The sequence below is a fragment of the Eptesicus fuscus genome, chromosome 13 (assembly GCF_027574615.1).
Source record: "Eptesicus fuscus isolate TK198812 chromosome 13, DD_ASM_mEF_20220401, whole genome shotgun sequence".
NCBI lineage: Eukaryota > Metazoa > Chordata > Mammalia > Chiroptera > Vespertilionidae > Eptesicus > Eptesicus fuscus.
Genome location: NC_072485.1, coordinates 84597535 through 84611579, shown reverse-complemented (window position 1 = coordinate 84611579; position 14045 = coordinate 84597535). Strand labels below are relative to the sequence as shown.

Below are 14045 nucleotides of genomic sequence, written 5' to 3'. Positions count from 1 at the left end.
GACCTGGCAGAGGGTGGCAGGGACTCCTGGACCATAGCTCCTGTGGCTTTGGTGCACAGCCCGAGAAAGGAGGGGGATGCGGAGAGGGGTGGGCGGGAGGGCAGGCGGGAGTTTCTGCGGCTCAGTTTGTGGCAAGGTTTTTTTTTTTCCTTTTTTCCCTTTTTTCTTAAGTAAAAAGTGCACGAAAGCTCGGCAGCCTCTTTGCAATGGTCAGCAGTGTTTCCTCAGGGTGGGGCTGGCGGGGAGGGGACCCCGGGCCTGGCACCCAGCTTGCGACTGAAGGGTGGCCTCCTATTGCTTAGAAACGTGTCTCCGTTTAAATACCAGACTAAAAATAGGGCTTGGAGGACCACCCTCACTGTTGCCAAGTCATTGCCAGAACGAACAGCTTCAATAAATAAAAAATCGAAATATTTACTTCTCGATAAAAATCGCAGTAAAACCATTTACCTTTCTTTGCATTATATATAATATATATTTATAGTGGGCCCGGCTGCTGGCGGCCCAGCCGAGGGCAGCGCAGGGCTCAGGGGCACCGGGTCCCCACGGAGGGGCCGATGCTGGCCACCGTCAGGACACCTCGATGACCTCCACGCTGCCGGAGAAGCTGGCCTGCTTGCCCAGGGCGGCCAGCTCCTCACTGCGGGCGCGCCCCTCCACCATGCCCTCCTCGAACTCCATCTGGCAGCTTCGACGCTTAAATTGCGTCTCTGGTGCTGGCTCCTCGGGCCAGCTGGTCCGCGCGTCCCGGGACTCGGCCCTCGCCGCCTCCCGCCGTCGCAAATCACCACCGCCTGTGCCCTGTGGGCCAGCCAGGCCGAGGGGCGAAAGCTGTACCCCCTGTGCACCCTCAGGGCTGAAGCACCAGAGCCCGTCTGGCGACGGCGTGCCTGGCGAGTCCAGGGGCGGTGCCCAGCCCCCAGGGCTGGCCGGCTGGCCTGGGCCAGGCAGCCCGGGCGCCGACAGGGCCGAGAGGCCATGCCGTGGAGTCTGCCGGGCAGTGTCCCCAAAATTCAGGCCGAGGCCATGTGCGGGGGAGCGGGCAGGGGAGCCCCCTGGAGGTCGGAGCCGCCGGCGGGGCCGCGGGCGCAACTCAGTTGCTGCATCTGGGCTGTCGGGGCTGGGCGAGGGCAGACCTAGTACCCCGGATGGGCTGTCCAGCTTGCAGAGCTTGGGGGCCTCGCCAGGGTCAGGGGCCCCGGGGCCATCCGGTCGCTGGCTGGGGGTGTAGGCCGACTTGATGTCGAGCGAGAAGGAGCGCTTGAGGCGGCTGGTGTCCTGGAGGCGGTCGGAGGAGAGGTGCAGGCCGTGCAGACCCTGCTGCAGCACGCTGGTAGCGGGGGCTGCAGCAGGCGAGGGGGGCTCCCTGCCTGTGCCCCGCTTGCCCTCCCTGGCCGAGCTGGCTGCTGCACTCCCTGTGGCAGCACTCTCTGAGGTAGGTGGTGGCAGTGGCGGCAAGGGGGCTGCAGGGCCTGGGAGGTGCTCGGGCATCCCCGGGAGGGGTGCCCCATCGCCTTGCAGGGCAGCCAGCAGCTTCAGGCTCCGCTCATACTCCAGCAGCTGGCCCAGGAAGTTGAAGTTGGGCGAAATGGATGGGCGCCGGTCCTTCACAAACCTGGGGCAAGAAATGGATGGGCGCCGGTCCTTCACAAACCTGGATGGCCACGGACAGGCTGTGCGCCCACCTCTCCCCGGCCCCAACTGCCCATCCTGGGCACACAGCCGCTGCCAGACCCACACGTGCTGGGGCTGACTCAGGCCTCCCTCCCCGCTTTCCCTCCACAGCCAGCTGGCCCTGAACCCTGGGCCACTCCGATGCTAATGGGTGGAGAGGGGAGAGGAGGGGGCAGGCAGTCTCCAGTCACAGAGGGAAGCCTGGTTACCTGTAGGCGTCGTCTGAGGACATGCCCATGGTCTTCATGATGTAAGCGATGGCGATGGTGGCAGAGCGGGAGATGCCAGCGAGACAGTGGACGATGACTTGGCAGCTGGACAGCTTGGCTTTATCTGGGGGGCGGGGGATGGGGACCAGGTGAGCGCAGGAGTGGCCAGTCCTTCCCTCCCCCAGGTAAGGAAACTGCGCCCTCCCTGCTGCTAATAATAGCAGCCACCTCTCCGGGAGCAGCACCTCCTCCCGCCCACCAGCCCCAGGAGTGGGCGCAGGCGCCTCCCTCACCGATGAACTCGATGGACTTGTCCAGCCAGGGCAGCAGCTTTTCACAGTAGTTGTCGTTGATGGGGATGCGCATGAAGCGGCTCTCGCAGATGAAGTCCGGCTTGGGGCAGGAGTTGCTGGCATTGAGGACATAGCTTATTCCGTTTTGGGTCATCAGATCCTGGAGGGACAGGGGGGGGCAGGTTGGAAGGGGGCGCAGCTGGCGGGACCAGGGGCACCCCATCCCAGAGCCTCAGAAGTCGCCGCGGGGCTGGGCCCTGAAGCCCCGCCCATTTCCACCCGGGAGCCCCCAGCCTCTGCCAGCCCCGCCCACAGCCTGCCTGGCTCCCAGGAATTTTAGGGCAGCCTGGGCGGTGGCTTTACCCTCTTCCCTCGTCACCATTTTTAAAACACGGGATTCTTTCAGCGCTGGCCAGGGGCCCAGTGACATCAGCGGTTCGGCATGTGGGCTCTGCCGCTGAGGGGGCAGGGCACTACTTCCTCGCCCTGCCCTGCAGGGCCCTTCCCCCAGCCCGGCTCTAGTAATGCTGCTACCCCTTGGGTCCTCCAGTAACCCCAACCCGTGCTCATCCATCCCCCATGGGCCCTCAGCTCCCTTCCTCCCCGGCGCCTTCCCCCGTGGCCTGTGCACACACCTTGTTCAGGACATCCTTCTGAGAGCCCAGGTAGAGGTGAGGCAGGATGCGGGTCAGGCCCACACTGGGCACAGGCAGGCAGGGCTGGGAGAGGCTCACAGGCAGCAGGGCAGCAGGCTTGCCCTCACAGAGGCCGGGGAAGCAGGAGGAGAAGGTGGCAAAGCCCCCTGCAGGAGGAGCGAGGAGACAGTCAGGCAGGCTGCTGGCTGGGGCAGGAGAGAGCCCAGGGCACTGATGCCACTGTGTCCCAGCCACACCCACCCTGGCCCCACAGCCGACCCTCTGGCTTGAGCCCTGGTCTCAGCGCTGGGTGCTGGAGGCCATCTCCCCACTCCCACGCTGCAGCTTGAGCTCGTGCTGTGCACCTACAGCCCCTGACTAGCGCGCCCACATTCCTCTGCGTGCTAGTCAGGGGCTAGCCCCACTGGGGACGCCACTGTGATGCCCGTAAAACGTGGGGTCGAGGTGGCGGTCAGCACAGCACGCGAGGGCCCAGGCAGGGGCAGGCTCCCAGGCCGTGGGTGTGGATCACACAGCTCCTCCATACCTGTGGCCGGGCCAGACTGGGCCTTCCACCTCTCCCCCTGGGCTGATGCAATACCTCCCTGCCTCCATCTGGCTGGGAGCCCCAGGCCAGGCTTGGGTGCCAGGACCAGGAGGCAAGAGCTTCTGAGGGGCCCTCCCCTCCTCCTGGGCATGACATCACCCACTGGAATTGGCACAGCCCGCAGGGGCATCTGCGCTCCAGTTGTGGCTTCATTCCACCAGCAAAGACCAAGGAGCTGGGCACCCTGGGGACTGGGAGCACGCAGGGTAGGCAGCGGGCACACAGACTCCATGTGGCTGGCACGTGCACTGCCACAGTCCTGCACAGCACATCTGAGTCCTGGGCCAAGGGTCAGAGGAGGGAGCCCACCACTGGCCAGAATGACCTGGTGGGGTTCTTCCCTGGGGTACCCCTGACCCAGTGCGTGACCATGGCAGAGCTGTTCCTCGTCCTACGCACCACACGGCCAGGTAGGGAGGCTCACAGAAAATGACGGCAACGACACACTGAGAATGGACTCGCTCATACCAGCCTGGCTGGGTGCCCAGTGGCCACCAGCTCTTGTAGAATGAGGAGGGCCTGCCAGGTGGCATCCTGGGGCAGACCGCACTTCTGGGGACACAAGCCCCATGGCACCTGCCCTGCTCCCCGCCCAGCAGGCTGCTATTTCTGGTCTCAGTGGACCAGTCCATCCAATGAGACAATGGGGCCGAGGCCTACCCTCTCCAGCTGGAGGAGGCAGCAGAGTGAGGTGTGGTCTCCTGCCCTGGTCTGCGGAAGATCTGGCTGATCCCAAGGACAGAGACACCTGGGGGCCTCAGCCTTCACCCCGGCCCAGCTCAGAGTTGTCTCTGCAATCCCCAACCAGAGTGCCCCTGTGACCTCAATGAAGGGGCATGACTTTGGGAGGCATGGGGGACCTCCAGGCTAGGAAGTGGAGGTGCCAGCCTTGGAGTTCCCAGGTTCCCAGGAGAGGAGGCCAAGCTGGGTCCTGGGGGTCGGCTCCTGCTCATCACCCAGAGCCAGGGGACCCCTGGTCCAAGCCGGGGGCGGGGGGGTGGGGGGAGGGTCCACCAGAGCATCCTCCCCCAAGGAAAGTTTGTACGGTGCACAGCCTGCCAGTCTTTGCTGCAATTCCTCAGGTACAGCCCCCACGACCCACCTGGCTAGAGCCAACTGGCTTGGGGTGTCCCCTATGAACCCCCTAGATGCCAGGTCAGGGACGCCCAGGCTCTGGGGAGTGAAGCAGTGGAGGCTAACCCGGACCCTCGGCAGGTCCCCGCACTCCCAGACTTGGGAAGGCGCCCCTACCTACCCCCTTGGCAGCCACTTCCTGCAGGAGGAACTCCTCCTTCCCAGCCAACCCTGCTCCCTCAGCTCGGCAGGCCGGCAGGCCAGGCCGGAGGGGCTGCGGCTGGTCTTGACCTCACAATGCAATCCTGGACTCGCACAAACGCACGCCGGGACGCTGCCCCACCCGCTGCCTCTGCCGCGCGCGCTCCAGCCCCCAGGCCGCCCCCAACTGCCCTCCCGGGTCCAGGGGCGCCATGCGAGGGGCCAGCCGCGGGGGCGCACCCGTCGGGCGGTGGCACCCCCAGCCCCAAGCCAGGGTGTCGCACACCATCATTCAGTGACAGGACATGTGTCTGCTTCTTCAGCACACCTGCCCTGAGCAGCAGCCACGAGAGGCACCGGCGGGGTGGTCGGTGGGTGCCAGGCTGTGGCATCGGGCACTAGGTGCACTGGGGCCCAGGTGGCAGAGGGGTAGTGGACTAGGATGGCATCCCGGTCAGGGCTGGTGCCCTCCAGGACCTGTGCCCAGAGGCAGCACAGACTTTCACCACAGCCTGCAAGGGAGGCTGTGGGCAGTCCGCTGGCTGCTTTCGCCAGGCTGCTCAGGTAGACTTCTCAGAGGAGGTGCCAGGTGAGCCCATCGTGTGGCTTAGCATGGTGCCCAGGCATGAGTGCTGCTCTCTGCTCATGTGTCTGTTGCGGGCCCAGTGCCCTGCACAGCTGGGTCTCCATGCAGCAGGTCTGCAGCTGTGCATGGCTCTGGGAGGCTGGTGGCCAGCATCAGCCTGGTGTGTGTCCCACCTCCAGTGTCCCCAGCTCATCGCGGTGGGATGTGGGGTTTGTGTCTGTGTGGAACCAGAAGCCACAGAAAAGCAGACACTCTGACGGCACCACTGCCAGTTCCGTGTGGGGGCTGAGTGGGTGGGGATTGGAGGGGAGAGAGGTCAGAGGTCTGGGCTTTGTGCAGGTGTCCTGGGCAGCCGGGAATCCTCCCAGGGCCCAGCCAGGACCTGGCAGTGTGTGCATATGCACCTAGCACGAGTGGGAAGAGGGACCCGAGCTGCTTCGGGGACATGGGGAGGTGGCCAGAGCCTCTCGTGGTTTGTCTCCCGCCAGGGGGCTGGGACCCTCACCCCACACTGAGCTAGGATGCACCAGGAGGGCTCCCCGGGACCTGGCTGTGCCCCCTGGCCCTCTCTTCCCGCTCTCGCTGCCCCACCCTGCAAGGGTAGCGTATTTGCCCCATTTCTCTGAGAGCCGAGCCATGATTTCTCAGAGGGTCAAGAAATCATGACCCTCGTGGTATAAGGAGGGCTCATAGGGACCCCAAGTCAGGACCCACACATGGGGACAGCCTCCTGGCCTTGCCCACAGCTCCCACCTGGAGGCAAGCAGGCCCTTGAGCAGTGAGAATAGGAAGGACAGGCTGAGGGGGCAAGAGGGGAACCCAGCACAGGGGTAGGTTGGCAGAGGCCAGAACTGGCAGACTGACCCCTGGGCCAGGGATGAAGGTCGCTGAGGAGCGCGGGGAAGAGGACAGCATCGCTGGAGGGAGCCCTCCGCCCGTCCCCCTCCCCCCCCACCTCCACCACCACTGGGAGGTTGTCGTTGTCGTGAGCGGGAGAGGGTCGTGGGGTTAGGCGCACTGGGGTGCGAGAATCGGCTGCTCCCACCCCCTGTCTCCCACCCCCACCCCACTGGGCTGTGAGGTTGGGGGGTGGGGTGGGGGAGGGAGCCTGGCCCTTTAAGCAGCAGCGGCCTGGCCCAGCACCCACGGCCACTCCTGCGCGTTGCTGCGGAATGCGGGCTGGGGATGCCACCGCCCGACGGGTGCGCCCCCGCGCCTGGCCCCGCGCATGGCGCCCCTGGACCCTGTCTGGAGATCCAGGCGGGAGCAGCCCCGGCGCGAAGGGTGGGTGGGGACCCTACCGGGAGGGCAGTGGGGGGCGGCCTGGGGGCTGGAGCGCGTGCAGCAGAGGCGGCGGGTGGGGCGGCGTCCCGGCGTGCGTTTGTGCGAGTCCAGGATTGCATTGTGAGGGCAAGACCAGCCGCCCAGCCGCCTCCCACTCCACCTGCCTCCATAGCCCCTGGCACACACATGGCAGGGGCAGGAGCACCCAAAAAAGCCTGGTCCTGGGCAAGGAAGGTGCACATTCCTGGGACAGGCCAGCTCCATCCATCCCAGGGTCTCGGGAGGTGGATTCTACAGAGGTGCCTCAGGAGGAAGGAGCCAGCAGAACCACTGTGTGTGTGTGTGTGTGTGTGTGTGTGTGTAGGGGGCTTTCCAGCCTCCAGACTGGCCTGGCTACTCTGGGAAACAGGAAACCCATGGGGACCTCTGAGGACCACCAGGCAGAGGGCATGCTCCAGGGGCTGTTGCCAGGCATCCTGTGCTGCACTAGAGCCTCAAGGGCCCTCTCAATGGGGGACCAGTTCTGCTCAGACTGGGTTTCTAGAGGCTGAGGCCTATGACCCCTCCTTGGGATAGTTGCTGGGGGGTAGGGGGACTGCCAGCCGAGCCACCCACATCTTTGCCTAGATATCTCCCCCACTCCCACCACAAAAGGTATTTGGGGGTTTCCTTCTGTCCACCTCTTCACCTGCTAGTGGAGGGGGCCCCAAAGTGTGGGGACCCAGGGGAAGGGACGGTGGGGCCCCAAGAACTACAGAACCACTGCCCCAGGCAACACTGATCTCTGGGCTTAGAGAAGAATAGGGGTGGATCCATCTGGAACCCCGACTCCTGGATGCCCCTGCCCCCCCTCCCACCCCTCAGCCAAGCAGATAAGGGTGAGAGAGGCCAAGGGAGAGGTGTCCTGCATCCCTCCAGGCCTGGGAGCTCACCTGTGAGAATGGCCACACTGTCGAAGCAGCCGTCCAGCTTGCTGAGCAGGATGGAGAGGAAGCTGTCTGCAGCCAGCACGCTGGCATCCCGGGTGCTCTGGTCATAGACAACCACGTCCTGCGGCTCCTCGGCCTCTGCCTGAGGCCATGAGCAGAGGGCAGAGGTCAAGCACCAGCAGGAAGGGGCTCGGGTGATAGAAGGGAGGGTCTGCTGCCACCTTGCTGCCTTGAGGAAAGGGAGGCACCCGACCACCCCCCGTATACCTCAACAGGTGTAAACACCCGTGGCCACACAGGCAGGCCCTCAGAGCAGGCAGAGACGGGGACACTGGTCCCCATGCCGCCACGTACAAGAGTGAAGGGAACGAACACTATGGGTGTCCGCTGTGGGCCAGACCCACGCGGAAGAGACAACAGGAGGCTGTGGCAGGTCCCCAGCAGGCACACAAGCAGGGCTCACAGCAACAGGATGGCACAGCCAGGGACTGGGCTGGCCCCCACGTTGGCCAAGGTGAGGGGAACCACCCTCAGAGTCCCCGGGAGGCACATTTTGGGGATTTGAAGGCAGGGTACCTTTGGGTCTGGCTCTCCTCTCCCTGCATCCCCAGCCAGCTAAGGGGAGACAGGGCTGCACCAAAAGCCCCCAATTCCGGAGGCAGCAGCTGGAGGCTGGGCTCCACCTGCCCTCCTCCCCCTCCCAGTGCCCAGCCTGGGGCCAGATGTTCAACAGCTTTTGCTTAGAGAGAGGCTGATGCCCCCGCCACCCAAGCGCTCAGCCCTTAAGCCAGCAGAGCTGCCAACCCCAGCCCGATGATGTCACCGGCAGCCAATGGGGTTGCACTCTGGCAGGGAGTCCTCGCTGGGGGTGATTAATGACCGGATTCCCCTCATTGAGGCTGCAGGGAGTCCGTCTGGGTCAGCCCCTGGGGTGGGGGCTCTCACCTGGGTCCTCTCACAACCAGCTCTGCAAGGGACGGGGCCTGTGACTGAGAGCTCCCCACAGCTTCCAAGGCTGCTGGCATGTCACCCCACCCCCATGAGAAGTGCCTCTGTCTTCCCAGGCCATTGGCCCTGTTGTCTGTCCCTCCCCAGCTGGACTTGATGCTACTGGGAGCAGAGACAGGACTGTCCATTGCAGGTGACCCGACATTCTTGGGAGCCACAGAGAGAATTCTGGGTCACTCAGGACTTGAGAGGGGAAAGAACGGGGGCGGGGGGCGGGGGAGGGGGGCTGGGGACGAAGACTGCTCATTATAAGCCCCTTGGCCGCGCCCCATCCTCCTCTGAGTCCTCGCAGCCACCAAGTATGGACCTGACCCAGCTGCCATCCTGGTCCACTGCCCCTTGCCACCTGGGCCCCAGTGCCCGGTCACATCTCGCTCATCCACTCATACCCCTCTCTGGGCCCATGCTGGGCCCCTGGGACATGGCCTTGTCTGGTGTGTGTGAAAAGCTCCGTGCAGGGCTGAGTGAGGATCCAGACAGGGTGGGAAGGCTCTGGGAGGGTGGGCAGGGGCAATGGGGTCAGTGAGAGCCGCCCTGGGGATGAAGCTGCAGGAGCAGGGGAGCTGCCCACAGCAGCCCGGGAGTGGGTGGCTCTGAGCATTTTGACCCTGAGGAGCCCGATGTGGGTTCAAGGGCAGGGTGGGGGCGGCTGCCCCAGACATGCCCTGTGCACCGGGCTGAGGAGCTCAGCCTTGCACCTGGGGGTGACGGGAGCCGGTGGGGAGGCGGGCAGCGGGACTGGACGCGCTGGTACCTGGCTGCGCCCGGCGGGCTGGATGAGCTCCGCGATGGTCACCTTGCCCTGTTGCAGCCGCCGCTTCACCAGCTTGGAGCAGCAGATGTTGACGGAGCTGAGCACGTGCCAGCGGTTGTACTCCACGAAGGAGCGGCTGTCGATGACCAGGGGCCCTCCGGGCCCGCCCCGCAGCAGGCTGGCCAGCTTCCTAGCATCCATCACCTTCCTGGGGAGCCGATCCCCGGCCATGGCAGGCAGTGGGCAGTGGGGAGGGGGTGCCCCCTGAAGTGAGCAGGGGCTGCTCCGATGGCCCAGGTGTGGCCTAGGGTTCGGAGTGACTGGGCATGGTACCAGACCTGCAGGGAGAGGTGGCCAGTCAGCAGCAGCCTTGGAGGGGCCAGTATGTGACCCCAGCACCCAGGAGGCCGGAGCCTGCACCCATAGCCTTCCTCTGGGGAGGGAGGGGGGATCGGCATCCCTCTGCTAGCTCTGACAGTGCGGGGGACCCTGCTACATGGGTGGCACACCCCTGGGGTTTCTGTTACCGCCCCTCCCCTCTCTGGACCCCACAGCTTCCCAATCCCCAGGGCCCCTCGCTGCCAAGTCCCCTCCCCCCAGGCGGTACACCCTTCCTCTCTGATCTGAGTGACCCAATCGCTCCATAAGCTGATAATCTATACGGGGTGGGGGATGGGGTCAGAGCTGCCTCCGCAGGCTGCTGGACTCCTGGGGACTCCTCTGCTGCCACAACCTTTCCAGGTCTGCAGCCCAGGCCTAGAGCTCGCTGCACGCTCGCCACCCAGCGTCTGCAGCCAGTATCCTTCCCCGCAGGGCGTGTCTCACGCTCACAAAAAGGGGGTGGTGACAGCGGGTGCTCTAGCACAGTGGGGGTCTGGGAGCACCTTCTAAGGGCTGGTAGATCCCAGGATGGGGTGGGGTGGGGGCAACCCAAGGATAAAGGTCAACATGGGTGATGCATGTCTGGGATCCTCAGCATGTCTCAAAGACCTTGGGCTGAGGGGTGAACGGAGGGAGGAGGAGGTTAAGGAGACTGCAGAACTCCGGGGGGAAGCCCCCTCCTGGGGGCTCAGTGCCAAGTCTCTGCCATCCCACCCCACCTGCCAGGCCCTGCCTTTGCTTTAAGACGGGAAACTGAGGCTCAGGGAAGGGGTGGGACCAGCCCAAGGTCACACCAAGGAGACTGGACAGAACCCCAGGTCTCATTCCATCAATTCTTCCCTCCACCACATCTGATTCCTTCACGAGCAGTTTGGAAAGCTTCTAGTTCTAATCTGCACCTCTTCAAGGCTGAGACCGGCCACAGCCACCAGGCCTCCCACACCATCTCCTGCAGGCCCAGCAGAGCCTCCTGCCCTGGGACATGGAACCAAGAGCCCAGCTCAGAGGCCCAGGACCCTGAGAGGGACACAGTTGGGGGCGGGGGGCACTGTGGGCCAGGGGGTCCTGCACCTGGCACTTGCCTCCATGTCCTCATCAGGTGGGTGGGGCAGTCACCTCCCACCTAAAACTCCAAGAGCCAAATTGAACTCCAGCACAGGGAAGAGGGAGGGGCTGGGAGAGTGGAGGGCACTATATGCCCTCCGGTCTTTAACTGCCCCTCAAACCAGCAGGGTGTGAATCCAGGCTGGAGGAAGGCAGGGAGGGGGGTGAGGCAGAGACCAGAGAGGGGAGGGGCGATGCCTGCCGGGGCTGCAGGGGGGTGGGCAGCCCGGCCCTAGGCCCTACCTGGTCCCCCCCCCCCCCCCCCGCCCTGCCTCCCCAGGATCTGCCAGCGAGGCCCTATTAACCACTACAGTATTGTTATTTGCAGCCAAGGGGGACTCATTAGTCAGTTAGCACCTCCGTAGTCACCATGGCAACAGCAGAGGTGCCAGGCAACCGCTCCTCCTGCCTCAGCAGCCCCTGAGCAGGCTGGCTCTGTAGAGTGGCAGGTCCCCCTCCTCACTTGCTCCCCCTCCCTAGCCTTGCAGGTGCCCAGGACCTGGGGCCTGGGACCACCCCCAGCCAGGGCCCATGAGGCCCCTCCCCTCTCCACCCTGCATAGGCTCCGAATGGCCAAGGTCTGGCCTGAACCCCTCCTGAAGGAGACCCCTGGCACGGAGCTGGCCTCCTGGGAATGCATCCTCACCCACGGGCCTCCTTGGACCTACAGCTTACCTGTCCCTCTTGGGCTGTGTGGATGGGGCTGAGCACTGGGCACAGAGTGGGGATTGGGTGGGAACGCTCAGGACAGCCTCGAGCAGTCCAGAGGGGCTAGAGCAGGCCAGGTGGGTACAGAGGAAATAGCTATTGTAGGGTCTTGGGCCTCCCTGCTTTCAAGGACCCGCCCCAGTCTCAGCCCAGACCCCATTCCTGGGAACTGAGGGGGAGAGCCCCGACCACCTCCTATTCCGAAGCCTGGGTGTGGGAGGGAGAGAGGCACAGCCCACACCCCATCAGAGGCTGTTCCCAGTCCAGAGGCAGGAGACCCCTCCTTGTCCTGGCTGGGTGCAGCCTGGCTGCTGTGCGGGGTGCACACCGCTATGCCTGCTGGGACATACCCCTTTGCACACTGACCACACACAGAGCCATGCTTACCCCTTTCCCACAATGCACCTCACCCCACCCTGCCATGTATACTTACTCACACCCAAATGTGTGTGCACACACATGTGGTCACTGGACATAGGTGTCCTTACCCTCTGCATGCCATGCCCAATCCCTCTAGGTCCCAGGACACCCAAACCCCCCTGCCAGCCCCATGACTTTACACCGTCGCTCCCAGGGCCTCCATGCAGCACACGCATGTACCTGAGTGCATGCATGACCAGGAAACACAGCTGACAGCACCCTCACCACTGTGCCTTCTGCTCGGCATCTAGTGACCGGGAGCTCACTACCTGCAGAGGTGGCTAGGCTATCAAGACTGAGGATGGGACTGTGGCTCTTCCTCAGAGGAGTGGTGCCTGGCACAAACAGGCAGGCGCTCAGGGAAAGCCAGCGTGGAGGGACCTGAGATGTCCAGCTTGCTATGACCCAGGGGTGGAAAGGCCACACCGAGACCTCCAGAGGCAGGCTCCAGTGCTCCCAGCAGGCTAGCTCACACCACCCCCACCTATGCTCATCAGGGACTCCACATGTCACACCCCTGCTCCCCTCTCGGCACCCAGGGGTGGCTAGGACAGGACCCAAGCTGGCTTCACTGGCCAGCCCAGGGAGGCTATGGACTTGGGATATAGGGGGGTGGGGGCTCTGCCCCCTTGGCACCCAGGGGTCTTGGGGTGACCTGGGGTGGGAGGGCTTGGCATGTGGGGCCTTGGAAAGGCAGGTGGGGACTGACCCTGCAATGCCCAGGCTTCCTCTGCTCCTGCCTGGTGTGCTCTGGCCTCACTGATCTGCAGGGCTTGTCCCCGGGGTGCACACCAGGTCTGCCCAGGCTGCTGCTGGTCACCACCCTCCAGGTCTCCCACCTGGACCAGCCCAGAGCACCTCCCCGTTCCTGCCCAGGCAGAGCTGTCCCCGAGAAGTGCCTCAGCTCCTGCATCCCCGGTCAGTCTGACCACGTCTCTTTGCTGTGGGTTCGGCCCCCTCTTCTCCTTTCCATCTGAGCTTCACATCTTGGAAACATAACCAGGATTCCCTCTAGCCTCCCCTGGCCACAGCCATGGCCGCCGGAGCCCTCTGTCCAGGAGAAACTTCTGGACCCCAAAGTCAGCCTCAGCCTGAGGAGAAGTGATGCTGGGAAGGGCCCTGGAGCACCAGATGCCTCCGAGCATCTTCCTGCATCTCCGTTCATGAAGCTCACTGTTCCTGGAGGCAGCCACTGGGGCCAGGAGCCTTCCCTCGGGCTGAGGGCAGCAGGGATGAGAACCTGCCCAGCAACTCTCCCAGCCCCACTGATGGCCACGACCTCAGGATGCAGCCCATCCTTGGCCAGTGCTCATTGGCCATCTGAGTGAGGGCAGGGGACATCTGTCCTCTGAGCAGGGAGGGGCGCTGATGCTGCTCACAGCCCAGGGCTGCCCTGGGGGCAAGGTCTGGGGCCCAGAGCAGGGAGAACACTGCTCCCCTGGCACGCAGCAACCCCCCCCCCCTGCCGGCACCCCACGCTGCACAACGGGCACACTGCAGATGCCACACCAGATCCTGCCACCGGCTCCCCCAGCCCCCATTCCCACTCCCCCTCCATCACTGCAGCCCCAGGCCGACTACCCCAGCAGCAGCCAGAAGGCAAATTCTCCCAGAACATAACCTGCTATGGGCTGGGCCCATTGATGCCCCCTCCCCTCCAGGCCAGGCTGCTAAGTACCACCCCCAGGTGGGTAGACAGGCAGAGGGAGGCTGGCTACACTCAGCCTGGCAGTGCCAGCCCCTCCCCCAGCACCCGGGCTGCCTCCGCAGCGGCCTGGCGACTGTCTTTATTCCGCAGTGGCCAGCTGAGCACCCGGAGCTGGGGGTACCAGCGGTGGCCTGGGTACACAGGAGAGGTGGATCTGCAGCCACCCCCCCCCCCAACTCGGAATGAGTCCTTTCCTGAGCCTCCCGCAGGCCAAAGGCCCTCCGCTCCCCTCCCGTAGCCACAGCCTCTGCACCCCACAAGCCCGCAGTAGGGACGCCCTTCTCCAATTCTGCGCCCCAACGGGGGCTGAGTGTGTGTGTGAGGGGGGAGGGGGCGGCGGCGGCGTCGCAGGCTAGTGCAGTGGTCCCAACAGGTACCCTCTGGATCTCAAATGGTCCCTCTGGGTCCTTAATTCATACCCCTCCCCCCGCCAAGATAAGCAGCAATCGCCAGGAGAAAGGCGGCGAAGC

The 14045-nt window shown here is 64.5% G+C and overlaps 1 protein-coding gene across 1 annotated transcript; it reads right to left on the bottom strand.

The window, feature by feature from the left end:
- Window positions 1-492: 492 nt before the first annotated feature.
- Window positions 493-9588, bottom strand: DUSP8 (dual specificity phosphatase 8). The gene is made up of 6 exons (XM_054725259.1): window positions 9255-9588; window positions 7496-7634; window positions 2812-2978; window positions 2177-2336; window positions 1884-2007; window positions 493-1615 (listed from the first exon to the last, which is right to left on the bottom strand). Exons 1-6 carry the CDS (start codon window positions 9483-9485, stop codon window positions 571-573), a joined length of 1866 nt encoding a protein of 621 aa, XP_054581234.1. The 5' UTR covers window positions 9486-9588; the 3' UTR covers window positions 493-570.
- Window positions 9589-14045: the final 4457 nt, after the last annotated feature.

What these genes read in the sequence shown, in the direction of transcription:
- DUSP8 (XM_054725259.1), bottom strand. Translation starts at nt 9,485, where the DNA reads ATGGCCGGGGATCGGCTCCCCAGGAAGGTGATGGATGCTAGGAAGCTG. An exon ending in CAGTGTGGCCATTCTCACAG is followed by an intron (nt 2,979 to 7,495) that starts GTGAGCTCCCAG and finishes CTCCTCCTGCAG; the next exon opens with GGGGCTTTGCCACCTTCTCC. An exon ending in TCCTCAGACGACGCCTACAG is followed by an intron (nt 1,616 to 1,883) that starts GTAACCAGGCTT and finishes TTCTTGCCCCAG; the next exon opens with GTTTGTGAAGGACCGGCGCC.